This window comes from Procambarus clarkii, chromosome 72 (assembly GCF_040958095.1).
Source record: "Procambarus clarkii isolate CNS0578487 chromosome 72, FALCON_Pclarkii_2.0, whole genome shotgun sequence".
Classification (NCBI taxonomy): Eukaryota; Metazoa; Arthropoda; class Malacostraca; order Decapoda; family Cambaridae; genus Procambarus; species Procambarus clarkii.
The window spans coordinates 12,065,423-12,092,843 of record NC_091221.1 but is presented as its reverse complement, the minus strand read 5'-3'; the positions used below and the strand labels follow the sequence as shown (position 1 = coordinate 12,092,843).

Below are 27,421 nucleotides of genomic sequence, written 5' to 3'. Positions count from 1 at the left end.
TACCCTTCCAATACGTTGCTTTCGACAGCAACTTGATTGCGGGCTATTCATGCCCGTGCTACCTTTTGGGTGGCTTAGTCTTTATCAATCAGCAACGTGAACAGCACGACGGTAAGGGGGGACAGGTAGCGGGCTCCGTGTTGCCATGACAACATCCATTGTACTCAAATTGAAAATATTTATTCATCAATGTAGAAAAGTTTACGTGTATACAAATTCAATAACTTTTTAATATAAAATAATTGCCTGTTAATAATTTAGTTTACAACAATTTCAAACAAATAATTAATTTATAAAATAAAATGTTTATATTAACAGCCTAACACCGATCATGATAAACTATGTACAGAATAATAAATAAATAACGACAAGGCCTAGTTTGACAGGCTGCTAAGTGGAATGAATTGAAAATAATTTTTTGTTTCCAATCTACCGATATTAGAAGAAACATTATAAATTACACGAACATAACAAATAAAATCTTGGCCAGTAGGGACCTCCAGACTGCTGTGATTTCAGTTGAAATCCGGTTATATGACTTTTAGCAAGTCAGTGGTGGTGGTCGAGTGGTTTAGGATGCGGCTGGCAATGCCCCATCTCACAGTCCCGGTGGATTTTCTCAATAATAATAATTCATATTTAAACAAAAGTGCACACCTTCATAGGATATAATAAGGTTGTAGGAATCATGGGTAAGGCAATGATGCTGTGTGTGTGCTATACATCTCTTGCCTCCACATTTTCACAGTTCATGTAGCATATGTATGTACTCTTCCAAACATAAAGTATCATTATTATCATTGTTATAATTATTATTACTTGAGAACATACAGTACAAGACTCAAGTAAACTTAATGCTTTTTCACCCCGTTAAGGTTATAAACCCATGGAACCGCCTACCTGCTGAAGCTGTAAATGCCAAATCAGTGCTGGAATTCAAAATCTAGCTCGATAAAAATCAAGATAAGGGGGGGGGGGGTGCCTATGACAAGCCGCCAGCTTCATGTCCTTCTTGAGGCCAGTAAATAGTGACCCACCGGTAAATTCAGGTACATTCAATGTCATGCACTGAGAAGTGGTATAAACCTCTCGATGTATATAAATATCTCTGTCAGCCCAACCTCAATCTGTAAAACATTATTATTTCCTGGGTATAGTTCGACTCCCGGGCCAGATAGAAAGACCCGTTTCCTTCCCCCAATGCTTCTGTCCACCTAGCAGTAAATAGTTACCTGGGAGTTAGGAAGCTGTTGAGTGGGTTGCATCCTGGGGAGGGTCGATAGTTCGACCTTTTGGGGACCTCGATACAAGTGTGTGTATGTGTGTGTGTGTGTGTGTGTGTGTGTGTGTGTGTGTGTGTGTGTGTGTACTCACCTAGTTGTACTCACCTAGTTGTGTTTGCGGGGGTTGAGCTCTGGCTCTTTGGTCCCGCCTCTTAACAGTCAATCAACAGGTGTACAGATTCATGAGCCTATCGGGCTCTGTCATATCTACACTTGAAACTGTGTATGGAGTCAGCCTCCACCACATCACTTCCTAATGCATTCCATTTGTCAACCACTCTGACACTAAAAAAGTTCTTTCTAATATCTCTGTGGCTCATTTGGGCACTCAGTTTCCACCTGTGTCCCCTTGTGCGTGTTCCCCTTGTGTTAAATAGACTGTCTTTATCTACCCTATCAATCCCCTTCAGAATCTTGAATGTGGTGATCATGTCCCCCCTAACTCTTCTGTCTTCCAGCGAAGTGAGGTTTAATTCCCGTAACTTGTGTGTGTGTGTGTGTGTGTGTGTGTACTCACCTAGTTGTGCCTGTGGAGGTTGAGCTCTGGCTCTTTGGTCCGCATCTCAACTGTCAATCAACTGGTGTACAGATTCCCGAGCCTATTGGGCTTTATCAAATCTATATTTGAAACTGTATGGAGTCAGCCTCCACCACATCACTGCCTAATGTATTCCATTTGTTAACTACTACTGACACTGAAAAAATTCTTTCTAATGTCTCTGTGGCTCATCTAGGTTTCCACCTGTGTCCCATTGGAACACACACACACCATGGTTTCCTATCCATGACAAAACGAAATAAAATACGCGTTCAAAAGTTTTCAGGACTTATATAAGTTTACTATTATAAACGAACCACAACTTGAAGATTCCATATTCTGTTGTGCCGGAACCATAGAGAACGACTTGTCTATGTGTTGAGTGACGTAACATCGCGACATAACCCTCAAAACTTTCCCTTCTTGGTAACAACAACATTAGATGTAAACATTTTGAAAAGGTTTTGGAATGTTTTTGTTTTCAGCGATTAAATGTTATCGAAATTTCTACTGATCCGTGACAGTTCTCTTCAAATAACGTTAATGAGTCTGTTTATCGACCCGTGAGTCATGTCGACCTGCTGAAATATATTGATTAATGGTGAGGTGTTACCAGGTGGCCAGTCAATGTGGAGGTGGCCAGTCAGTGTGGAGGTGGCCAGTCAGTGTGTGGGGGTGGCCAGTCAGTCAGTGTGGAGGTGGCCAGTCAGTGTGTGGGGGTGGCCAGTCAGTCAGTGTGAAGGTGGCCAGTCAGTCAGTGTGAAGGTGGCCAGTCAGTCAGTGTGAAGGTGGCCAGTCAGTCAGTGTGTAGGTGGCCAGTCAGTCAGTGTGGAGGTGGCCAGTCAGTCAGTGTGGAGGTGGCCAGTCAGTGTGAAGGTGGCCAGTCAGTCAGTGTGAAGGTGGCTAGTCAGTCAGTGTGAAGGTGGCCAGTCAGTCAGTGTGGAGGTGGCCAGTCAGTCAGTCAGTCAGTGTGGGGGTAGCCAGTCAGTGTGGGGGTGGCCAGTCAGCCAGTGTGGGGGTGGCCAGTCAGTGTGGAGGTGGCCAGTCAGTGTGGAGGTGGCCAGTCAGTGTGGAGGTGACCAGTCAGTGTAGAGGTGACCAGTCAGTCAGTATGGAGGTGGCCAGTCAGTCAGTGTGGAGGTGGCCAGTCAGTGTGGAGGTGACCAGTCGGCCAGTCAGTCAGTGTGGAGGTGGCCAGTCAGTCAGTGTGGAGGTGGCCAGTCAGTCAGTATGGAGGTGGCCAGTCAGTCAGTATGGAGGTGGCCAGTCGGCCAGTCGGTCAGTATGGAGGTGGCCAGTCGGCCAGTCAGTCAGTGTGGAGGTGGCCAGTCAATATCTTGCACAATGGAGGTTACACATGTATTTTTTTGTGGTGATACCAATACAAAACATTGGTTAATCATAAAAAATATAGCACCTTTGGTTGTTATTAATTAAAGTACTGTACAAAGTATTTTGGAATACTGAATACTATTTTATTTTTTTCAGAAATTATCAACTGATAAACTCAATAGCAATGGCAAATAATTACACAGATTTAAGAACAACATTATCAGCTTCAAAGCAGATACCATCAGATTTTGCAGTAAATATTTATTCTTTCTGTTGGTAGAATATAATGTAATATAAATCTTTATATAGAAAACATTTGTGAGGGGAGCCCCTTGTGGCTCCCTGAAACTATAGACTGAGATGGTTCCCATCTTTCAAGTCACATCAGCTGTGGAGTTCTTAGGCCTACTGGAGACCAGGGCCCAGAACCTGGTTCCCCTCACAGAGGTGCAGGGAGCAGTGACATTTCGCTATCTCACCAGGGAAGGCATCCAGAAAATCAGCGAGTCAAAGCAAACCATTCCTGGGTTAAAAAAAGACTGAAGCCTTAAAACCCACCTAATTAACTCCTCCAACTATGTAAACCAATGGGCAAGTCTCTCAAAACTAACGAGAGTTCATTCGACCCACCTTCCTCACTTGTTTGTGGAAGGGGGAAAGGGGCTCACTACCTTATAGGGTTTGAGCAGTCATTTCTTACACTAATGCAGATGGGGTCACCCGACTGCTGTTGTGGTTCCCGGGTCACCTTTCATGCAGGGCTCCTCTGTTTCAGCCAAGTGTTTTGGGTTTTTGCCTTGGTGGCTTTTCTTACACATTGCAGTGTAGCTGGGAGCCTGGTGTGTAGAGTGCTTGTAGCTGCCTGTACTCAGGGTTATTTTCCCCTGTGTGCCCCTTAGTACTACCCTTGCATTGCCAGAGTTATCTTCCCTGAAGTGCTTAGGAAGCCACATGGGGCTTCTGCTCCCCATCCCTAGAACACCAGTGTTGAATGTAATGAAATGCTAATTTCTGGGTGAACCTCAGTTGCTCCTTTATCCCTCCCATCCTCTCAGGTCGTTGGGTAGGTTTTGTTTGTGCATCTGCTCCAGAACTGACTGCTCAGATCCCAGGTAGTGGTGAGCCCCCTTCCCTTCCTCCACCCAAATGGGAACGGAAGCTAGTTTCAAGAGATTCGATCATTTGTTTACATATTTGGGGAGTTCATTAGGCGAGTTTTGAGACTTCAGCCTCTTTTGAACCCAGCAGTGGATTATTTTGACCTGCTTACTTTTTAGACGGCTTTCCCAGTGAATTGGCAAAATGTTCCTGCTGCCTGTTCCTCTGTGAGGGGACAGGGCAGGTTCTGGCTCTGGTCCCCTGGTAGGCCTAAGAACTCAATGGCTGATGGTAACTATCTCTGTGTAAAGCTTCAGGGAGACACTAGGGCTTACCCAGAAATTGACGTTTTATTACATTCAACGCTTTTTTTTTTTTTTTTGAGATACAGCAGGGCTTGTTTTTTCATTTACTGTATTATGAATAACCATATAAAAACAATGGAAGCATACCCATATTTTAAGTTTATAATAACTAACTTGCCAGGATGGAGAGGAAGACAGTGACACTGGGTGGGGCAGTGTATCAGAGTGCCACAGTAATGCCAACAGTGAAGATGCCTTATTACATGATTCAATCTCGTGTGATATACCGACTGTTCGAACCAAGCCTGGTGAGAATTCCCAAATCTAATTTTTTTTTATTCATAAAAAAATTTGTGTACTGTATGGTTTTTAACTAACATCTGGTTTTCCTGTTAACCTTAAAAAATTTTGTTTTCCAAAAAATTTAAAGTTCAAACATGATATATAAAATTTTGTATATAGAATTCTGCATATAGAATTATGATTTTGTCAATGGATCCTCCAAAAATGATACAACTATAGCTACTATGGATGAAATGTACAAAATATAGACTGTTACACAAAAAATAAAAGTTCATATAGTGTACAATTGTACAGTAATTCTAAAGGGCATAACAAAATCCTAAGTTAACCTGACTTAGGTTTAAATAAGTAGTCTTAAGCCTAACGTGCAATTTGATGCCTTATTTAGTACAAATATATACTGTACCAAATTATATACTGTAGTTCTAGAATAAGTTGGGTTTGCTTGATGCCATCCTTCTCAGGCTGTCTATAAAATGAATGGTACAAAATGTTGACTTTCTTTGGGTGCAAGTAACAATGGTTATTATACTGTATCCATAATTACTATGGATGGAAGTACTGTACATATTTTGTAGTTCCATCCATAGTAACTATGGGTTTCAGTATAGGCATTTTTGGATGACAGGCTGGATTTTATTAGGTAATATTCATTGTTATTGCAAAAATAGCCCTATAATTGTCCCTATATTATTATTATATTACATTAACATTTTAATTCTATCAAAATATCCAGATGGGGGAGACAGTGAAATCCAGAAACTAATAAATGCTGCAGAAACTTTGGCTCTAGAACGAGCAAAACTCAACCTGTCGGGCTTCATTACTGCAGCAGATAAATTAACCCATCCCCCTGCTCCTGTGGTGGGAGTTAAATCCTTGAACCCCACCAGTAGAATCTCTCAAAAAGAGCACAGCAGCTTAGATGAGAAGAGTGAGAATAAAGGACTATATGATGTTCATATTCAATTGCAAAATAATAATACAGGTGCCAGTTCATCACACTTTCAAAGTGATGATTGTCATACTTCAAGACTGGCCCCAAATAGGTATACTCATTCAATAGAAAACCTTTCAAAGTTTGAAGAATCAGGAAGAAAACTGAATGACGTTGATGAAATAGAAGAAAGCCAATCAGTTTCATTATGTGACTTTGTATTATCAAAAACATCAGAAGTATATCAAGATGCTAAAGATTATTCCATTCTTCAAGAAAATGAAAAATTGGAAGGGGATAGTTTGAGAAGTATTCCAAAACTATCGTTAGAGCATACTGGTGCTCTAAGTAATGACAGTGATTTAAGGGATGAGAAAAATCCTGTGAGCAAGGATGTGAAGGAAGTGTGCAACTCCACCATTCGAGAATCCTCGACAGACGGCTCCAACGTCCAGATTATCCCACAAGCAAAATATTTTTTAGGAAGCGATAACTCCAAGCAAAATCTGCAACAGACAAGGTAAATATCTTATGTGCATGAATTTTCTGATTGAAGCATTTATTTTTGTGTGCATTTATTACAAAAACAGTTTTAATTGTTTTTAAAGTAGTGTAATGTATGTGTAATGTAGTCTAATGTATATGTAAGTACAGTAATACAGTACTGTAGGTGTATATGTTGTTGTCAGTGTTCTTTAATAAGATGACAACCAAATTTAGATGAAGAATATTTTTTCATAAATTTAACATGTAATTTTGTATCAGTCAATATGAATAAGATTAGCTTAGTAATTTAATTCAAAATTTTCTGGACCAGCCTCCAAAGTATTTCCTCAAAGCTTACTGCATTGGCACTATGTCCACATCCAGTTTTCCAGGCACCTACAACTGTCTCGGCCCACCAAAAGGAAGGACCAAAATGTTACCTCTTTTATGGGATAGTAAAGCACATGGGAATTGAAGATCAATCCACCACTAAGATGAGCAACCCCAAAGGTGATAGGAAGTCACAAACACTTAAACTCCCAATTTGGAAACGATAAATTCATCAAACAAACCCACGTACAAGTGCATCACCCACCTGCCCACTACTCCCCACACTGACACCAGGGGAGCCACACTGAATGAGTCATTGACCGGCCATCTTAGAGGGGTGGTCAGCTATCTGCCAGGCTTTATGTGACAATCCTTGGCCATATTACAGTTTTCCATAGTGTCTGTGTTCCCTTAATTCTTTTCACTGGGAGTATTCCCTCTATTACAGACAACTTGAAAATGAAAGGGTTGTATCACTGGAGCTTCAAGTGACTTGGGCTGTCACTTGATGGTGGGTGGTGGGATAAGATAGCAAGTAGATAATACATTTCTTACATTATGTTGACCAAACCACACACTAGAAAGTGAAGGAATGACGACGTTGTGGTCCGTCCTGGACCATTCTCAAGTCGATTGTATTTTATGTTTGCCAAATTTATTTTTTCCTAACATTTCTTGAAGGGAACTTGAGTGGTTTGTGATTTCCTTTTGAGTTTACGGCGGTACAGATTGGTAGTGGGTTGATTTCTGATCGTAAGCTTGCCCTAGCCCATCCTCCTAAGGTTTTCCAATGTCAAGAAACTATCATACTAAAGTGCCCTTATTATACCTTTACATATCGTAGGTTATACCATTACACACACAATATATCTTTTGACTATACAGTGATGCTATTGTGATTTTTAATTTTGGTAACATATAAATAATTAAATTATCACATTTCTGTGTATTTCAGGTTAATGCAATTGAATAAATTTGCAATTTTTTAAGGACGTTATATAGGATTTGTGTCGTAGATATCTTTATATATTACACAGTCATATGCAGTATTGTTTAGTAATCAGTGTGTGCTTTACTAGTCTGTAAATTGTAGTAATTATGTGTCTAATCATTAATGGGTTTTCATACACTTAACTGTTTGTTAAATGTCAAATGATCGGAGATTTCATTTTGTTTTTCTTCCCTACATGCCTCTGAAGCTGATCACAGGTAGCTTGGATCCTCATGGCATTTTATACTCGCTAAACAGATAGAAAGAACTGCTTGAAAAGTGAAGATATTTATTTTTATTCTCGAATGATTGTATTTCTGTTTTTTAGCTTAAATAAATATTGACTTGACCATTCCATAGACTGAACAAGCTGCTTAAAGACATGCATCTCTTGTGTGTTTGTGGGAACAAAACTATACCTATCTTGCTGCATGTTTTGGGAGAATTTATTTTTGTTATTATGTAGTTACTGGCACAACTTATATAAATTTCCATTATCCACCTACATTTATCTGCAAAGCTTGAGGGCAGGGGAATTTATTTTGCTTTTCATAATTAACTTTCTGTGAACTATGCCACACTTTATTTACCAAAATTATTTAAATAAACAATGTCTATAAAATTACAGAATAGATATTATGAGTGGGTTTCATCCATAGGGCATGAGGAATCTGAGAAAATTGTTAAGCCTACAGTCCAAATTCTTTACACATTTAAATAACATTGGAGTGAATCTTGTACATCTTATTAAAATCAATAAAATCTGAATGAAGTTTACCACACCCATGTCGCTAAGGGGTAGCCCACATATAAACTGGTATGTTGTAGGCTTTATGTGAAGGTTAACTGTAAACTTTGTAGTGTATCCTGGGCTTCTAAATATTTTCAAGAATAAGTCGAGAATAATTAAAATCGGTTTATTATATGGTGAAATTAGCAAATGACTACAACTTGTGAGGCTTTTGTATAATAATGACCTCTTCCCTGAGCCACTACTTGCTGGACTGCTGCCAGGAGACTCCTCCAGATATGCAGACAATTAGTTACAATAACATGGCTGAAGATATGATGACTAAACCACACACCAGAAGATGAGATGACAACGTTTCGACAATCAGTAATTATGGTCCAGGACGGACCAAAACGTCGTCATCTCCTCACCTGGTGTGTGATTTAGTCATCACAGGGGACTTTGTTGCACCCAATAGCAGCAAGGTAGACCTGAAGTGTGACTATCAGTTGGGGCACTCAATGAATTCTTTCAAGTTTTGCTTCTACATGGTGTTCACACGAGACTGGTATTATCTTCCTTCCTTTTTTGTACGGAGGTATTGATTTGCTATAAGCTTTAGAAGCGTGACTTGTATGACCATGTCATCGTACATCAGCTGGGATGGGAGCTGTAAGTAACTGGTCACCAACTCTTGCTTTATGACTGATTCCTAGGATGACTGATTAAGTCCATAAATTGAATGTTATTTCCTTAAAAAAAAATACCTTGCGTTAAATGTAGTGAAATGCCTCTTTCTGGGAGAACCCCGTGTGGCTCCTTGAAGCTTTCTCATTGAGATGGCATCCCATACTGGGTAACATTAGGAGACCAGCTCTTTAACCCTGTCTATATAAGACAGACAGGAATCTATGTATGCTTGTTAGCATTGTAAAAACATTACAGTCACCCTGTGTGGCTGAGTGCTCAGTAACTTTACATTGTATGTTTACCAGATCTCTAACCCAGTCCATGGAGAACAAGAGAATGCATACATGATAGCATTGTAAATGAACAGTCATGTCTGTGTTAAAAATACTAGGTCATATCAGTCGTATGAATCCCGTTTAGACTTGTCTGAGCCAGAACCAGAATCTGGTTCACTCGCAAAGGTGAACCAGAACCAGAGAAGCATTACAGAACAACTTTAAATTAAACCTTTTGTATTTTATTATAGCACTGTGAAATCATTATACCTCTAATAATCATTACACCACTTTCTTCGTGTCCTGAGATACTACTGCTTGGGGATATCTCTTTTAATTGGCTATGATGAAAACTCATCAAATTGTAATATTGTACTGAGTAACTTTTGCAAACATTAAATCTAAAATGTTATAGTGTATACCGGGTATTTGTTTTATTATATTTATACAATTGTATAATGTACTTAATTTATAGCCTTAAAGCCATATTTAAATTACAGTACCTAAAACCATTTTGTATACTGTAATGAGAATTGTATATAGGCAATACAAATATTGTTTATAAAAGCTCAGCTATGTGTTTTTCTGAAGGGATGTTCTTGTATAAATGCAGGTACATATCCTACTTCCAATTTTCTATTATTTTTTTCAGCAGGCAAGACTTGCGGGAAGTCTCTCTCATGGTGCATGATGAATGCAGCTGTTTGCTAAGTCTGGCTCTTACCTCCACCAGTAGCCTTAGCCGACTTATTAGGTAGGTACTTTGTTCAGTTTCTTTGATTGTAATGTAGGGAGAGAGGGAGGATACCTTACATTTCAATTGTTTTAAAACTAGGAAAACACAAAATAACATAAAAATGACAAAATATTTTTGAGTTATTACGTATGAACATTCTGTGAGGTACTTCCTGACTGGAAGTTCATTCACCATGATCCAGCAAAGACATTTGGAAAAAAAACTGCTGTGCTGGGAAGTGTCAACCTGGCTTGGCTTGGCTTGTCTAATCATAGCCTTGGAAAGAGCAGAGCATTACCTAAAGAAGCAACCAAATGGTCTGCAAAAGCATTTTTTCATCTACATAACAAGCCTTATTTATTATTATATGAGCTAAAATTCATTAGCATGGAATGTATGCTTTTGGTCCAGCAACGATGTTTACATCGTTTGAAATTACAGTTTTCAGTCTTGTGCAATGTCTCTAGAAATGTTTGTGTAAAATCAGTATTCTTCTGTTTTTTAATAATAATAATAATTTTATTATTGTTATTCTTATTCTTATTTATTGTTGGTACTTTTAAGATTGTTGAGACAAGTTTCAACGCTGCAATTGGGTGCTGATACACCTCGTGTTGCAGAGAATGTGTTAGAAGAACTGACAGAGTATGAGGATCAACACAACTGCTTGCAAACAGAGCTGAGTTCTGCAGCAGCCCAGTTACAAATGGTGGTAGCTCAGGTAAAATAAGAATATCACTGATTAATCATATACCAAATACAGGCACTGTACCTGTAACATTTTTGAAATGATACAATTACACTGCAGTATCTCTTGGAAGCTGTGTCTACTCAATTTTCTTTAATTTCTGTTACATTATTTTCTGAGCTTTTTCACTCTGATTCTTCCTAAAGCAAGCATAATTCTTGTCCTTGGTCATTGATCATGACATGGGAAGGCATCATTTTAAACTGACATAATAGTGGTCTTTGTAAATGTTCCATTTTGGGCACACTGGTCCTTGGGAGGCCCTATATATATAAGTTTAATCCAGCCCCAGAATTACCACAAAGTATACTTATAAACACTCAAAACCTTTCCAAGCCCTACTTGGCATCGGAGTGACTTTCAAGTTGAGCTCTCACAAACTGTCAGTTTGAACCAACTTACTATAACCTTCATCAGATAGCAGTACCCATGTCAACATTTGGTCTCTTGCCTTGAGGTTAATCACTTTCTTCCACACTGGACCTTATGGAGCCTCAGCAAACTCAAGACTGGATTCAGTTAATTGTTTTTATCTATAGAAACATTGTTTTTCTATGCAATTGGCTCATGCTTTATACTTGATAAGCTAATACATTTATCATTTTGAATGCTTCTCTTGTGTGTGTGTGACCAAGTTTCTGAATTGCCTTCTCTTTCACAGTTTGTGTTGTGCTTCAGCTGTAGTTTCCTCCGCGTATGTTCCCACTTCACTTGTAGCTCCTTGGTGCTTTGCTCCAGGAAAGTGTGTTTGTACTAGGGACACTCAATTAACTCCTGTTTGATGGCAAACTGTTTGTTTACCCTCCAGGTTTGGTCTTAGCCGAGTTGTTTGTTCTAGAGCTAGACAGGGTTTGGTTAGGGTCAAACAATGACTTTTTCCTTAACACCCAGCCCTTTCCTTCACTCATCATAACTGACCAATTGATAATTACAGCTGGTGATTACCTGGTGCTATCCACCATGGCATAATTAGTACAAGGATGGGCAGACTGCTGCTTGATGCAGCCAGGTCACATTCTGTTAGCAGTATTTTGACCCTGATAACCACCTCTTTTTGCCTCCAGCATTTTGGTGTGTTCAGACTGTCATGGGTGGAGAGGTCATAGGAATCTAATGTGCCCAGTGAGTCCCTAGCAAGCCAGTGCCATTAGGCATTTCATTACACACAACACACTTATATAAAAAGAAACAAAGTATACTTCTGTAAAATAACAATGACACACTATCATCACACTTCAGTTTAAAAATGTGTTGAGTAGAACTGGTATACAACTTAAGGGTTTCCATACCTGGACTAAAATAGTATTTGAAATGGCAATTCTGACAGATTGAAAATGAGTGTGACTGAATATAATTTAAATTCCTATGAAATAACAATATTAGCTCAGGCATAAAATGAATTGCAAGAGATGTTTTTTCTGTTTACTCTGCTGTAATGAGATTTCCTGGAGGAGTTATTTTGAAAAGATTTAATTTTTCAACCAGCCATCACTTATATTTTAAGAGCATGAAATTAAAAAGCATTACTGATAAATATTTACATATTTATCCTACTTAAATTTTACAGGTGCAGGGAATTGAAATTATAATTGGAGACCAGCAGAGAGAAGCTTCAAGCATGGAACAGTGCGCTTCACAGCTCCTAGCCCAAGTTGAAGCAGGGCTAGAATCTATTGGTCTCAAGCATATGATGGCTGTAACTTCACCCAGAAGGTAGTAACTAATTACTGATAGCTGATTTTAGTTTAAATTATGATAAAAAAGACTGGAATAACCAATGTTATTTGCCTCAATGCATGGGCGAAAGGCTGCTGAAAGACTTGAGCAGCAGGTGACCTCTCACTGGATTATTCTCAAAGCAAATATTACATGTTTAAAAATATCGTACTGAGCTTTAACCTCAGAAACATAATAATCATTATTTCTTCATTAGGGTCAAATATTAATGACCCTAAATGGGTGAACATGCGATTATAGGCTCTTGCCAAAAAATATGTTGAAGTGAATAAAAGACAGTGAATAACGTACAAAAGACGTATCAAACTAACAAGAAATGTTAAGATAGAAAATGGGAAATAGGGGAAGCCAAATTACAACACTGATACAGTTCAAATACCTCTTTGAACATATAACTGCACACTTGGTGTTGGTTATGTTAAAAGTAACATGTCCCTTCTAGACCACCTGCAATTTGTGCAGCTAATTTTATACAATGTACATCAGTATTACTACTTGTCATTTATTTCAGACGGAGTACTGCTCGAATGTTAGAGGATATAGCATCAGCACTGGCGTTGCTAATAGGGGAGCTTAACAGAAAATCCCTACGAAATCTTAACGTGGAAGACGAGTTAAAGCGTCATTATGAGGAAATAGAATTCCTCAGAGAAGCACTATTAAAGAGAGAGACTAGGTCAGTGGTATTCTATATAAAGTATAATATATAATATGAATAATATAATGTGGGGGAAATCATACTAGTATGCAATGGAACCTCCATAAAATAGTTGCAAACTTGAAATTACAAACAAATTGTTACATGATTCTGTTTTGCTAATTTCATGTTCTATGTTTTAAGCATTAATGAATTTATGTGAATTATTATTTCTGAAAGATTAAGAGCAAGTGAGCTGGAACTGTTGAAGGTGAAGAAGCAAAGCAAAGCAGATGTCACCTCACTCAAGCAGTGTTTGGCTCAAGCAGAAGAAAACCTAAATGAGACTCAGTAATGTATCATATTTTATATGCTGTAATGTTTGAATGTATTATACTTCACTTTATATACTGTGATGTTTGAATGTATTATACTTCACTTTAGATGCTGTAATGTTTGAATGTATCTAGTGATGGAAATGGAGGGGTATGCAGGCCTTCCCAATAGAACAAATCTAGATTACAGCCTGTGAAAGCATGCAAATGCAGGAGAAACTTGTAGATATCGGTACCCAACACTTACTGAATGCTGAGGCTATCATACACAGGATTGGGAGATGGGCTCCACCTTGTATCACTGTGATAGTACAAATTTAAAACATTGCCCTAGGCATGGTACAAAAGGAGAATTGGCAAGTTGGTTTCTTCCCCCTATTACTTTTGTACTGTAGTTGCATTTTATGGTGAGGAAACTGCAGCATGAACACTCTCCCTATCAGCATTCCCATTTGTGCTGTGCACAGTAAACACAAGCTTCCTCAATGTCTCATCTATAAGGAAAATCATTGCTTGTTTGTTTTAATTTGTCAAGAAGTGTTCCTTCTGGCCAACAAACTATGCCTGGAGGAAAATTAATATTTCTGCATGTCTTGGTGCTGCATCAGTTGTGGACTATGTCCTTGATCATAGGAGAGCTGCTGTAGCCATCAAAAATAATAATAGCTTTTCCACAAGTTTTCAGAGTGAAATCAGCATAGGAGTGTGCAATTTTTCTCACATGTTTCATATTCACACCACAAAACTCGATGTAAGAGAGATCCACCATTCAATGTATACTTGTCTGTGTACTGAATTTCTTTAGCTTCTTCCATGTATAAAGTGTCAGTGTATTTGATTATTGCACGAGGTGCTAAAACTTCCTCGGAAGACTTCATGATTTCCAACAATGCAGGAGGGTACACACACAGTTTGGAAGACATGAACATTAAGATTCATGTTGATGCCAGTGGCAACATTCATCATTCTCTGAAACAGGAATGCAGGCTCTGCTTCTGTGTGGAATGAATAGGGCTCTCAATGGCAGAAGCAGATCGTAGGGTTTTTACTTTTGTCAGATCTTTTAGCAGAATATGTGCAGACATCACGATTGATGTTATCCTGCTGCTGGAAGTACCATAGTGTTTTCATCAACATTAAAAGAGTAACAGCCAATTGCTAGCAGTGTTTCTTTCAAATCTTGTTACTTATGCATACGATGAATGGTAATCAAGATGTTGGAGGATGTTACTGGGGTACCTTTCCTAAAGTTGTGGTGTAGTTAAACAGAAAAACCTGACCTGGATGTAATACCAAAATGCACAGTAGCAAGATAAAAAGGGCCAAATAAATGCCCTGAGAAAATCCCAACCCCAAAGGTATATCCAAGAAGACCCCATGAGCATGACACTGGTGTAAACAAACTGTCCCATGATATTCCCAGCTGCCAGATCAAACAACAGGATAATGAGGCAGCCAGAAGAGAACACATTAGGCCACAAATCTCAGGCCACCCAGCCAAAGTACAAGAATTAAACACACAGGAATCAGGGCCAGGAGCTACATACACACACAACTGTACAGCTCATTACATCATCTCGCTAGAAACAGAAACTCTTGAAACTCCGTAGAAACTTGCTCTTGCTGTTAAGAGCAAGTGCCAAGCACTACCTGGTGACACGATGAGTCAGGAGCCAATATGCAGGGTTGGAACCTAAACTTCTTGGAGTAGATACTGGTGGGACAGGGAAAATGTAAGCCAGCTACCAGGGAAGATAATTCCTGGTATACAGCTGGAGCAAAAAAAAAAAAAAAACTGCATGCATTATGGATGGACCTAAACACAATTATGAAAGAATGTAACACACCGGTAGCTTATAAGATATCAGCAGGGCTATACACCTTGTGTACACCAGACGATTGAGAGATGTGGTTGGCTGTCTGGGATCCCAGGTGACCTTGGCTGTTATTTGTTTGTCTGAGACAACAATCGTTTAACGTGTTTACCTCAGGACTCATTATTTCAGGCAGTAGTTTATGTTGTTTTGCCCATCTTTTTTATGGGGTTTTCTCAGTTTTGTGTCTATCTCTGAATCTCAAACTGCCTTTCCCTTATAAAGAGTCAGATTCTGGTCCTGGCAATGTGAGTTTGAGAGGCCTGATGCACTTGTCAATGCTTGGCTTTACTAGAGCACAAGCTTTGGGAAGCAGAAACAGGCATTTCAACTCATGACTTATAATCATTTTCTTGATAATCATTTATAGGCTGGAGAAAATGAAGATCAGTGAAGCATCGAAGAAGCTGGCAATAGAAAATGGTGCCCTTATAATACAACTTCAGCACAAGCTGTCTGATCTTCAGCGTGATGCAGACTCCAGGTATGTAGCTATTATCTGTCACATAAAAGAATTAATAAGCATACATACACAAATAGGCTCTACTTATCTGTTATAAATATAATTTCCTGTATATATAGAATACTGTTTTCTTTGTCTTTGTCTTGTGGGTTGTTCCACTTTAGATCCATTTAAGTGGCTGGTCCATCTTCCTCGGTGCTGGGAGAGGTAACAATGCCTGTGGCATGCATTAAGGAGGCTGGCTAAGTCCTTGTTCACCCATAGTGGACTGTTGGCTCTTGGCTATGGGGCTTCAGAAAAGAGCATTTCATATACGTAATACTGTACTACATTTATTAACATGGCCCTTCTTAATTTTAGAGTGAGTAATTTGGAACACAAATTCCAAGATGCTGTTACAGTGAATCAATCACTGGAATCAACTGTGGTTGAATTAAAGAATAAATTGAGTCTTCAGACAAAACAAATTAATTTTGTGGATGTGAGTAACAGTCATAAGACAGATTTTGTTTTAAATCTATATATAAATCTAATTATATAAATCTAATCTATATGTATATCTAATTATTGTATAATATAATATTTCATACCTTAATATGGATATTAAATATTGTTTACAAGGGTGGCTATTAAAACATGGTAGGGAAGAGTTGAATGTGTTAAGTGGGGCGAGGGTTACAGAATGTGTTAAGCATCAAGGGTTACGGAAGTCAAATTCAGTACAGTACATGGTTAGTCTGTCTGTCAATCTTGCTTCCTCACCAAGCAATAATACTTACAAAATATTCCAGAGGAATCTTTTGCCTTTCAAATATTAGTTTTGTTAATTTGTTCAATATGATCAACTATAATCTTAGATGAAATTGCTTAACATTTGGTTTTGATTTTTGAACTAAGTTAAATGGTAGACATGACCAAAATATGTGCTCTACACAAACCTTAAATAGTTTCATTAACAAATCTTCAGGAGGAGAACAATTTGCTTATTGAAGGATTGAGATCTACAATAAGGCGCCAGCAAGATGAAGAGGACCAATTACGCAGACAGCTTGATTCTATCACTTCTCAAAAGAGCAATCTTACTCGCAGGATGGCTGAACTGTGAGTATTATTTTGAGTGATGTATTATTTTTATCCCTAAAATGCAGTCAATACAATGTGTCAATTGTATAGTAAATTGCAGTCATTTATCATATAGTAAAATACAATTTGAGTCAATGTTCAAATACCAATGTTACCTTTGGTTCCTATAGCTTATTGGTGTCTTCCAACAGTAATACCACAAAATAATTTTTAGTTAGATGTAGTTCAGCTCCTGATCTCCCATTACAATGTGAACTCATGGTTCCATCAATGCTGTGACTGGAATGCAATTCAATATTGTAAAGGAACTGGCCAACGAGCTCTGTCTATCACTGAAAATTATGTCCAGAAAATCTCTAGGCCAAGAAAATGTCCACCTAAACAGAAATATAATAATTATACAAATATCTCCCCATTTTAAAGAAAGGTAGAAAAATCTCAAAAGAAAACTACAGACCAATGAAATATTTGGAAGCTCAGGAAGAGGATTCTAAGGAAGAAAATTATTTGCCATATTACAATGTACAATCTTGTGAAAACAACAAAACATAGTGGCTGGGTTTGTAAGAGGAACTGATTATATTTGCATATACCATACAATATAGAACAGGTATAGGAAAATTTACAGTGAGCACTGTACACCTGGTCTTATGAAGCAAAGATGCTGCTGGTGATAGATGCCAGAAATATGCTGTACCAGATAATATTACTTGATACATTGTCTCTAATTATGCATTTATATTTTTACAGGGAGAGTGAATTGGCTGCAGAACACGAACAGCAAGAAAAGCTAATCAAAGAAGTTTCTGAGTTAAAGTCATCTATCAGCAATCTTAAACTGGAGCACATTGACTCAGAGAAAGCGCTTCGAGACAAAGTTAGTTGATGAATAAATAAGTGGTATCTATAAGTTATTCCACTCAGTTGATACTATAGGCAATGTCTGCTTCTCCATGAGCAAGAGCAGACACAACCAAGTCAGGTTGATATTTATTCTCTGGTGCATCGAGGATCTTTTCAGATGTTCCTGCCAATTCATACCAGGGATAAGGAAAATACCAAAGATAAAACTATCCAGCTTAGAATGACCTGCAGAATGACCTTTGTTGGGTATAGTAACCTGTAGGGTTTATCGAAGATGCCTTAGGCTCTAGGCCAAAAACTATCCTTTCCCAGAATGCAACCTAACACAGTTGCCTAATTCCCGAGTGCCTATTTACTGCTAGGTGAATAGAGGCATCAGATGTTTCGAAATGTATCCAAACTTCTTGCCCTGTCTGGGACTTAACCCTGGGACATTTTGGTTGTGAATGGACTTTATAGACAAGACTACTTGATTGTATAATTCCTTTTCAGACTTAACATTAACGTCTGGACAAAAATTTGTATAGGATTAAATTGTTAATGTATGCGAAGAGAAATTTCATGTGATACTGAAATGAATGTTTACACATTAGAGGGATTTCTAGAGTGTATTGAAATAGTTAGTGTCGTAAAGATGTACAAGTATGTTGAGAGAACAAATCGAAATGTGCCGTGATGAGGGTTCGAACTTACATCCAGGATGATCCCAAATGCGCCTTAGTTGATTGCGCCATGACATGATTAAAAGAATTGCAACCGGGATTGCTACTGCTCTCACATGGATCCCCCAGTCTCTCCGACACACAAACCGGCGTTTTACACAATTCCCCCATGTAAATTATCTGTACCATCATCACGGCCCTTGTGGATTTGTTCATTTGATGTATCACGCTATTGTGATTTCTGTGTAATGCTGAGATTTATATTATATTGAGAAGTGAGAGTTTATAAATTTTTGAGATAAATAAATGAGTTTGTATAAATTTTCTGAAAGTTTACCACAGAATTATTGTTATGCATACTGCTTAAATAAGTCAATGAATGTATAACAATCTACTAACAAGCAAATTAAAACAATTGAGGAAAGCTTTGGGTCACGTGAGAAGGGTGAATATTATGCCCAAGAAAATATAAGGAATGCTGCTTATATTATGAAGAAATGAAGCTTGAAAAAAAAAGGAAGGGCAAAATTCTAAGGAGAAAGGGAATGGAGAGGTAAATACAGTTAAAAAAACATATGGGTTAAAGGTGTATATAGGTCATTTGTTTCTTAAATTGAAGTCTTTCTTTTTATATAAGACCTAAAGTAAGTAATTATCAAAAGAGGCACCAAACCGGGAAGGCTATGTAGCACCATCAAAGTGCAAAATAATCAGAGGGCGCTAAATATCACCAAGAATGCCAATACGAGAACAGAAACGCACAAGTCGAATGATATCAAAAGTATCCTATTCATCAAGAATTCTATCGAGGGACAAGTATAAGACCTAAAACTAAGACCCAAAGGGTATTGTACTGTGCTGACTTGTGTGTGGAAGTGTGTGGGCGTACCACCAAGTCTTGAGTGTGTGGTAGACGACTATGTCACGAAGTGTAAACGAGGCTGAAGAACATTCCTACATGTAGCCAGAGTAATACTCTGATGGGATCAGCCAATAAAGCCATTAAAGGTTTGTACTATTTAAATATACAGTAAATGCATTCCAGATTGATGTTGGTTCAGCAGCGCGATGTGAACTGGAAGGCCGAATACGGTCTTTAGACCTGGCCATCCTACAGTTGCGGACAGAATTACAAATGGAAAAACATCGATCCACAGCTTTATTTGATGAAAAAAATAGTTTGCAGAAAAAGGTTTGTAATTTGGTGTGAAATGTTAATTTTTCTGCCTAATTGCCTACCTCTGTGTTGGCCGGCCTGCCTATATTCCTGTCTGTTAACCTGCCTTGCTGGTCTGTTTTATGTGGCTTGGTTCTGGGGAAAGGGAAGGGAAAGACAGCTTTTTGCTGAATCACAATTCTACCGACACAATACTTGCCACTCGTTTATTCATTCACACATTAAAAAACAAAATTATATTATATTATTAAAATTGTTAAATGTGTATTTCTCTTGCTTAGTAAGTTGAAGAGTGGAAAATTGGGGACCTGGGACCTCGACTTTTAAATTGAGTCGATATTAAATACCCAGTACAGTATTTGTGCGGTGCACACTTTTTGGGTAACATATAATATTTGTTAAGCGAGGCTTGCCTGTAATCGGTTACACTTTCTTGCATTGATAGGCTACCTGTAACTCTGACAACTTTTGCTATAATCCTTTCCAAAATTTTCATGTATCTTCTACACTCAAGAATACTTCTGACCAGTTTAATTGTTGATACACTCCCCCTCGTGAACCTCATACTAATATTCACCACTGAGCAGTGTTTTATTCTCATTAACTGACTTGTATGAGTAAGCAATATCTTCCCCTTCACCACCTAAGCAAAGGGGCCATTTCAGTTTTAGCAGATCATTCATAGCTAAATTATATACTGTACTCAGAATGATATTTTTCATGTAACTTGAAGCTTGTTTTTTTTTTTTCTATCTACTGCATCACTTCTGTTGTTGCTAAGTCAGTCTTGGTTCTCTCTGCACATTCTCTCAATAAAAATCAATGGCAGTTTCTTAATTTATGTCATAGCCAAACCAGGAGAGCAAATCTTTAAACATTATAATACACTAAATGAAAATATTTAACTTTTAAATGGGATTTAAATACAATACAGCCTGTACTTATAAATAGCTTTTTCAGATTTCTCTAACATGTGAAGGAATTTTAAATGCTTTAGGGAGATTCTTTATGATGCAAAGAGAAAAACATTGTTATTATAAATATTTTTTAATAGGTAAGAGATCTCCAAGAGCGTATATGGAGTCAGAATCGTAGACGACGAAACAACAGCAGTGATAGCATTAGGAGCTTCGACAGCATTAAGAGCAGCAGTAGTCTTCATAGCACAGGAGGATCAGCATGGGAAAAAGATGCCGACTCAGAGTGTGGAAGCTGCCACAGTACTCTTCCTACAATCGAAGGGAGTGACCGTGTTGATCAGCAAGTACAGGCAAGTCTAATGAAACCTGAAGCCATTCTTATAAGTTTTCATTTTATATGTAAACATGTAGGAATGTATTTATTGTAACCAGTAAAAATAATTCAGAAAATTATTTTAATTTCCTCTTTTTTTTTCAAATGCTGTATGCAGGGTTGGCATGATGCCAACCCACTCACTCACCGAAGCCAGGTTTCTTAGTTTAAAACCCCAGGCAGGTTAAAAAAAAATTGCTTTAGTATGGGTCATCTTAGTCATTTATATTTAAATTGAAACTTATGCTTCATTAGATAAAGTATGATACAATATTTTATCTGATGATTAAACAGATAAAAACCCACCTCATCCCAGCCCCAGAGGGTTGGAGATTTTAAAAAAATTCAAGTTTTTCTGGAAGGAGGGCTGAACTCTGAACTGGAGTGAACTCTAAAGGTTCACTCAGGAGTGCTTTTAAGTAATGTTTGGCATCACAGTAGCACTCGTTAACTTCCAGTTAGGCCCAATTGGCCACTACCTATTACCAGCCCTTACACAACACTAGGTTTCCTGCCTCAAGTGCTCTCACATTCCTCCTGACTAGTCTCTATGTTGGATGCGCAGGCAAGAGACACGAATTAAACAAAGTGACTTGCCTTTTTGCTTTAAAATTTATTTTTGCTGTTCAGTTGACTTGTGGTTATGAGATGAGCAAACTGGTTAGTGAGACTGCATCTTGGCAATCCTTGTGATGCCAACTAGGGCTTGGAATGGCTTTGAAGTGTGCTTATAGGTGAATTTTTTACAAGTTACTCCAGGCTGGACTGAGCATTTTTCCAGTGTTTCCTTAGCACCAGTATATATACCCAATTGGGACAATTTGAAAAGGTCATCAATGTGTCAATGGAGAAAGTCATCCTGCCCCGACTCTCCTGATTCTGTCCAATTTTACAAGGCCAGAGTCTGCCTTTGGAAACATTTAAGAATTCTGCTCAGAAAGAAGCTTTTCAATTCACACATAACTAAATTTTTCCTCAAATAATATTTTTTGTTTTAGTGTATAATGAAAGAAGTTGGAGAGGGCCAAGCCAGAGAAGAGCAACTTCACACACTTTTGCGTGAGAAGGATGCAGCTCTCCATAACCTTCAGCATTCCCTCTCTACTCAGATCACAACAAAAAATCAAGGTACACAATTCTATAAACTTCACAATAATCTCTCATACAGCAATAAAACAGTAAAACTAATATTTATCTTCGGAGCTTCCGAACTTGGTTAACCTCTGAGGTAAGATTCTGCTGTGCATGTAGTATGGAAGCATGCAGTCAGGTAGGGTGACATTCAATATACCTGTGCCATGGGGAACTCTTCACACATCCATGCAGTCATATTAATACTAGGGAGTCCACGATTGTACCATCCAGCTAAAGTGTGATATAGGAATCTGTGGTGTGTAGGTTTCTGTGGTGAAATCTGTGGTGTGTAGGTGAGTACTTTGTTGGATCCTTTCTCTTAAGTATGTTATTTACACATTGATTGCCAAGTTGCTTACTCTGGCAGATAAGTACTGTATTGTTGCCGGATATCACAATTTTCAGCTTCCAGCTTTTGTATGTATTTTGTGAACTTTTCTGTTCTTTGAAGGGGGAACTAGCTATGCATGTTTCTTCTATCTGGCTATTTAATATTCAAGATAGAAAAGACACAGGTTGGTTTCATGGTGTTCTTGGCTCATTTTCATGGACTCGTGAATTACTTATTTGCATGTTCCTGTATGTCTGTTGTTCAGGTATGGGTTGGGGTTTCAAAAGGGGACATATCAGTTACTATATTTGGGCTCCACCGTTCGAACTCAACTTGGCACTTACGATTTTTACTAGGCTTGCATAAGTGATCCTGCAATAACTTTTTCATAATAGACTTATTAAAAGTTTCATTTGGTCTAAATTTCTTTTAGCTATTACAGCAAATAGAAATTTAATTTCACAGTGGAATATAACTACAGGTAGTGTATATATAATGCGAATGATTAATACATAACATGCGCCAACAATTTTACAGAGCTTGAGGCGCTAAGTGGTAAAATAAACTTTTTAGAGGATCAGTTGGAATCATTACTGTCTGGCCTTGAAGTGAGTGCAGCCATAGGCAATATAACAACAGAAGTTGGCCGCCTACTACAGGACCGAACAAGCCATCTCGACTCCCTTGATCACTCTTCACATTGGCTTCAAGAGGAAATGTCATCTCTAGCACTGGTTAGACTTGTATTATTAATGTATATGTATTCTTTTTGTACAAAATACCATTAATTCTCTATCATTTGAATTATTACATATTTTCAAATACAGTTAATGTTATCCAAAAGGTCCTTAAAACTATGGCCATATTCCTAACTCCAAGGATCATTAAACTGTTGAAGATTTGCATCTGTTGATTTACATACAAGGTAAAACTAAGTAACCCCTGTAATTAACCCATTATATGTCTTATAAATAATAATTGTTATTATTATTATAGAGCAATAATCCCAGATCACTTAAAGCTGACCCTTGGAAACTCCTTGAAGACATTGGTTTCTGTGTTAATGATGTTATTTGCTTCACACTAAACATTAAATGAGGACTTTTTGTGTATGTTGCAGGAGAACCAAACCCTGAATAATGAACTACTTGCAACCAAAATGAGTAAACAGGAAACATCAGAAGCACAAGAATCTGCACGAAGGGCACGACAAGAAGCTCGGGAAGAACGATTGTCTGCAGCACGCCTAAGAGAAAAATGCTTACAGTTACAGGTGCAGAAAATTATGTGGAAGGATATTCAAGAATTGTTAATGTGTTTGGCACATTAGCTAAATTCCTATTAAAATTTATTTTCTACAAAGCATTCCTATGCTTTTAAATCTGTACTACAGAATTTTGCAGGATAATATTGCCCAATACGTCTTGCATTACTTTGATTATGTGGCAATAATGCTGAAACCTCTTACGTTAATTTTGTATTTAAGTATATTCTATACTTCCTGATGCAAATTTTACCACTTTTTCATTTCTGGGGGAAGCCCCCTGTGGTCCCTATAGCTATCATCTCTGATGTGTGCAATGTCTAAAAGTTGCCATCAGTCACAGAGTTCTGGGGCCTACCGGAGACCCAGAGCCAGGACCCGGTCTCCTCACCGAGGCGCAGGGAGCAGTGCCATATATCATTTTATATGCTACCACCAGGAAAGGCACCTAGAAAGTCAGGGAGACAAAATGAACTATAGCTGGCTATTTCCTATAACTGCAGACTGAAACAGCTAAAGAACTCCCCCAACACTATGTATACAAATGACCATACATACATAGGAATGTATGGTTTCCTATACATGGAAACGTTCCTATGTCCATATATATAGCACAGCAAGATGAGAATGGTTAGAAAGCATAATTCTAATCTTGGAACAATTTTAAAAGTTTTAACTTGACTTAAATACTGTATAAAATAATTTGTTACATTGAGTGACCTTACAGACATTGGTTAATGCATTGTTAGGTTAAAGAGATTTAGTGAACTTTCTTTTTACAGACAAAGTTGGACCATGTACAATACACCCTGGAACATGAACGCCACGAGAGACGACTCACCGACACAGTGCATGGAATTAAGGTTTGGAGCCATATTACAAATATTTATATTTTCAAAATGTTTTTGAGAAAATAAAATACTATTTACCTTTATTTTCCTCAAAAATAAAGTAACAATAAAGTACCGAGTTATCAATCTCGTATATTCCTAGTAGGGATACTCGAGTTCTTTGCTGTATTTTCTTACTGCTTGTGTGTGTGTGTACCTTACTGGCATATGGGTGTGGCTGACATTGTGCCCTAGGTTGCCACCTGGTGGCAGCCAGATGCATTACAATTAGTGTTTGTCCTCCAGTAACAATTGTTTCCCATGTTACCTCAGGGTACCTAGTTTTCCTCAAGTTTTCCTAGACTGGTTTTGTTATGTTTATACTTTCTGGTGGGGTTTTACATAATTTTGAGTTGATCTCCGATACCAAGCTTTCATAGTCTCATAGAATGACCCAGGTTCTGGTCTCAACTTCAATTATGAAACTGTGGTTTCAGGGACCTAGTGCATCTCCCCAAGGCTTGGCTTGAAATACGTTGTTAAAGCAATAATGTATAATGACTCAAAATACAAGGGTACTGTGTATAAATTTTTGTTTCATTTCAGCACCAGGAGTTTGGTTCACTGCTTGACTGTACTACTGCTCTGCAGCAAACTTTTGATCCTCAAGAAAGTGCTGAAAAACCACTTATAAGTATCAACATGAAAACATGAACTCAGGAATCAAGACTACCTGTTTATCATCCATTATGGGTAGTTAGTTGCAGAAGAGATACTCGGTGCCTAAATTGTTTTTACTTTATTTATACATTTTGCTTAACAAATGAGGAGGGTACTAAACTGAAAAGTAAAAAGACAATTTTGTATTTTTGTAGTAACACAATTTTATATGAAACACAAATAAAGAGGAAACTCAAAATACTGTACAGTACTTGAATGAGAAACCTTATAAACGCAAGTGTCAGTGGGTTTGTGGAATGAAAAATACAGTTTTAAATATATAAGTGTTAGAAATAATGTCCAATGTGTAACATATATAAAACAAGGGACATATGCTAAAGTACTTCATAGTCATATATATTTATACAAATGTCAAATTTCTTTTCGGTTATTATTTGTGACTAAGGAAAAGATTACAATTGCTATAGGTTAGATAAGTCACTACCATGAGGATAATTCTAAACTGCATGCCTCTGGTTAATCCACGATCCAAAACATTAAGGTACATCCAGTAGAGATACTGTACCTAGTGGTTTTATTAGGCTTAATTTATTTTTCTGCAAGTTTCTATTCCATGTCCTAAGACTGTCTCATTTCAGTCAGATATTTTTACTTTCAAACATTTGTGTACGATTATAAAAGTTTCCTATTGAAATTGACGGGCATAACCTAATGGTGGAGTATTTTGGCACTTAACAAACCTTTTCGTGATACTGTACAACACTCATTGATGTCTTTATGAAAAATTGAAAGGTAATGCTGCCTCTCATTTTTGTCCTTTATGAATGCAGAAATATTTATAAAGTATTGTATGTTTGTGGCTACCAACTGGCAGGTGTTTTATGGAAATGGAAATAGAGAAAAGGATGACTTTGCAAAGAATAGAATTGATAACCAATGGCTTTAGTGTTAATTTTTCATAATTTTGTCATCCACACACACCAATACCATCCCTATGCATCCATACCGTCCACACGCACCTATACTGCCCGTGTGCACCCATACCACCTACATGCACCCGTGCTGTCCACACACAAGCACCACCCACCCACATGACTAGGTATGTCCCTTGTGTTCAGTGTATGGGCAGAAATAGAGGATTCGAGGGGTTCATTTGTATGTTTAAGGGCATATGATACTACAGTACACCACAGTTTACCTTGGGTGGGTTCATTCCCCCATCCAGACGTCTAACCTTGGGGTGGAGATGCTAAGTGCGGCATTATTGTAGTGTCGAGTGCCACGACTTCCTGTGTATTTAGATTTTGAGAGGGTGAAGATTTGTATTTTTAAAAATACAATAGAGTCACTGTTTGATGCATTGGGATTTTATGTTGCTATTTGGAGTAAGAATTAGTACTTTTTCTAGTTTAATATGGTAAACTCTTGGCTGTATCGTGTGTTTTCTAACATTTTTATTGTTAATTACTTTCAATGAATAAATGTGCTTGCATAAGAGTTTAAGCCAAAAAATATTTTTCCATAACTTAATCTGTGCTCAAATCAAAACCAGTGAGATTGTAAACTAAACTGCACATTTATTATATAAATTTTTAAAAAGCTTTGATCTTGGAAACTTACTATTTTTCTCGTTATATGTTAACAAAATACTATGCTGTCAGATTTTGTATGGGATCTCAATCAACATGTAGAGCTAAGAGTACTATATTACATAATATTACTTATATTGCCAGATGTGCCGATACATAATGTATACGCTTTTGTGTTACGAGAAATGCTGGCATAAGGAAACTGGGGGGAGTGAACCTTTATCTATCAGCTGCAATAACACAAATATCTAGCATTGGGCTGATGTGGAAACCTGTCCTCCTACAAAGAACATCGCTTTTCAGTCATATGCGTTACTTAAAGCCAAAAATTGTCGTCCTGTGGAGGACGGACTGGCTTGCAGGGCTCAAGTTTACCAATAACATATTATTATTGCCTTCCATGAGATGAAGTCACTCCCTCATGATCTTTTCATACCAAAGTGTTGTTATTCTTGTAATTAGAAGCATTAAGTTATATTTGTATAGTATATTATATTCTTATGTACTTTTGTATGCTCGAAAAAATAAACAAAGTCCATTGTATATTTTAAATTTTATACCTATAAATTGTTCTCAATTGTTCTGGTATAAATAATTTTCCCCTGTTTAAGCATGGGTATGTTATTTTATTATCTAATATTCTACCTAATCATGTCTAGAACACCAGAAAGACCAGTATTACAAG

General features: G+C 37.7%; 1 protein-coding gene across 5 annotated transcripts; it reads left to right on the top strand.

Annotated features, from left to right (window-relative positions):
* Positions 1-2,224: 2,224 nt before the first annotated feature.
* On the top strand, positions 2,225-25,290 carry LOC123773629 (golgin subfamily A member 3). Of its 5 annotated transcripts, none has more exons than XM_045767442.2 (20): positions 2,225-2,265; positions 3,310-3,406; positions 4,738-4,864; positions 5,596-6,316; positions 9,951-10,052; positions 10,599-10,755; positions 12,350-12,495; positions 13,031-13,195; positions 13,397-13,507; positions 15,736-15,849; positions 16,189-16,309; positions 16,796-16,929; positions 17,662-17,788; positions 19,483-19,629; positions 20,669-20,884; positions 21,906-22,035; positions 22,910-23,106; positions 23,493-23,645; positions 24,419-24,499; positions 25,073-25,290. In XM_045767442.2, exons 2-20 carry the CDS (start codon positions 3,338-3,340, stop codon positions 25,178-25,180), a joined length of 3,126 nt encoding a protein of 1,041 aa, XP_045623398.2. In that variant the 5' UTR covers positions 2,225-2,265; positions 3,310-3,337; the 3' UTR covers positions 25,181-25,290. The 5 variants fall into 5 exon arrangements, with proteins under 5 accessions (XP_045623398.2, XP_045623397.2, XP_045623395.2 ...); XM_045767441.2 differs by lacking the exon at positions 2,225-2,265 and adding an exon at positions 2,272-2,384 and having other exon boundaries at positions 9,954-10,052; XM_045767439.2 differs by lacking the exon at positions 2,225-2,265 and adding an exon at positions 2,272-2,384.
* Positions 25,291-27,421: the final 2,131 nt, after the last annotated feature.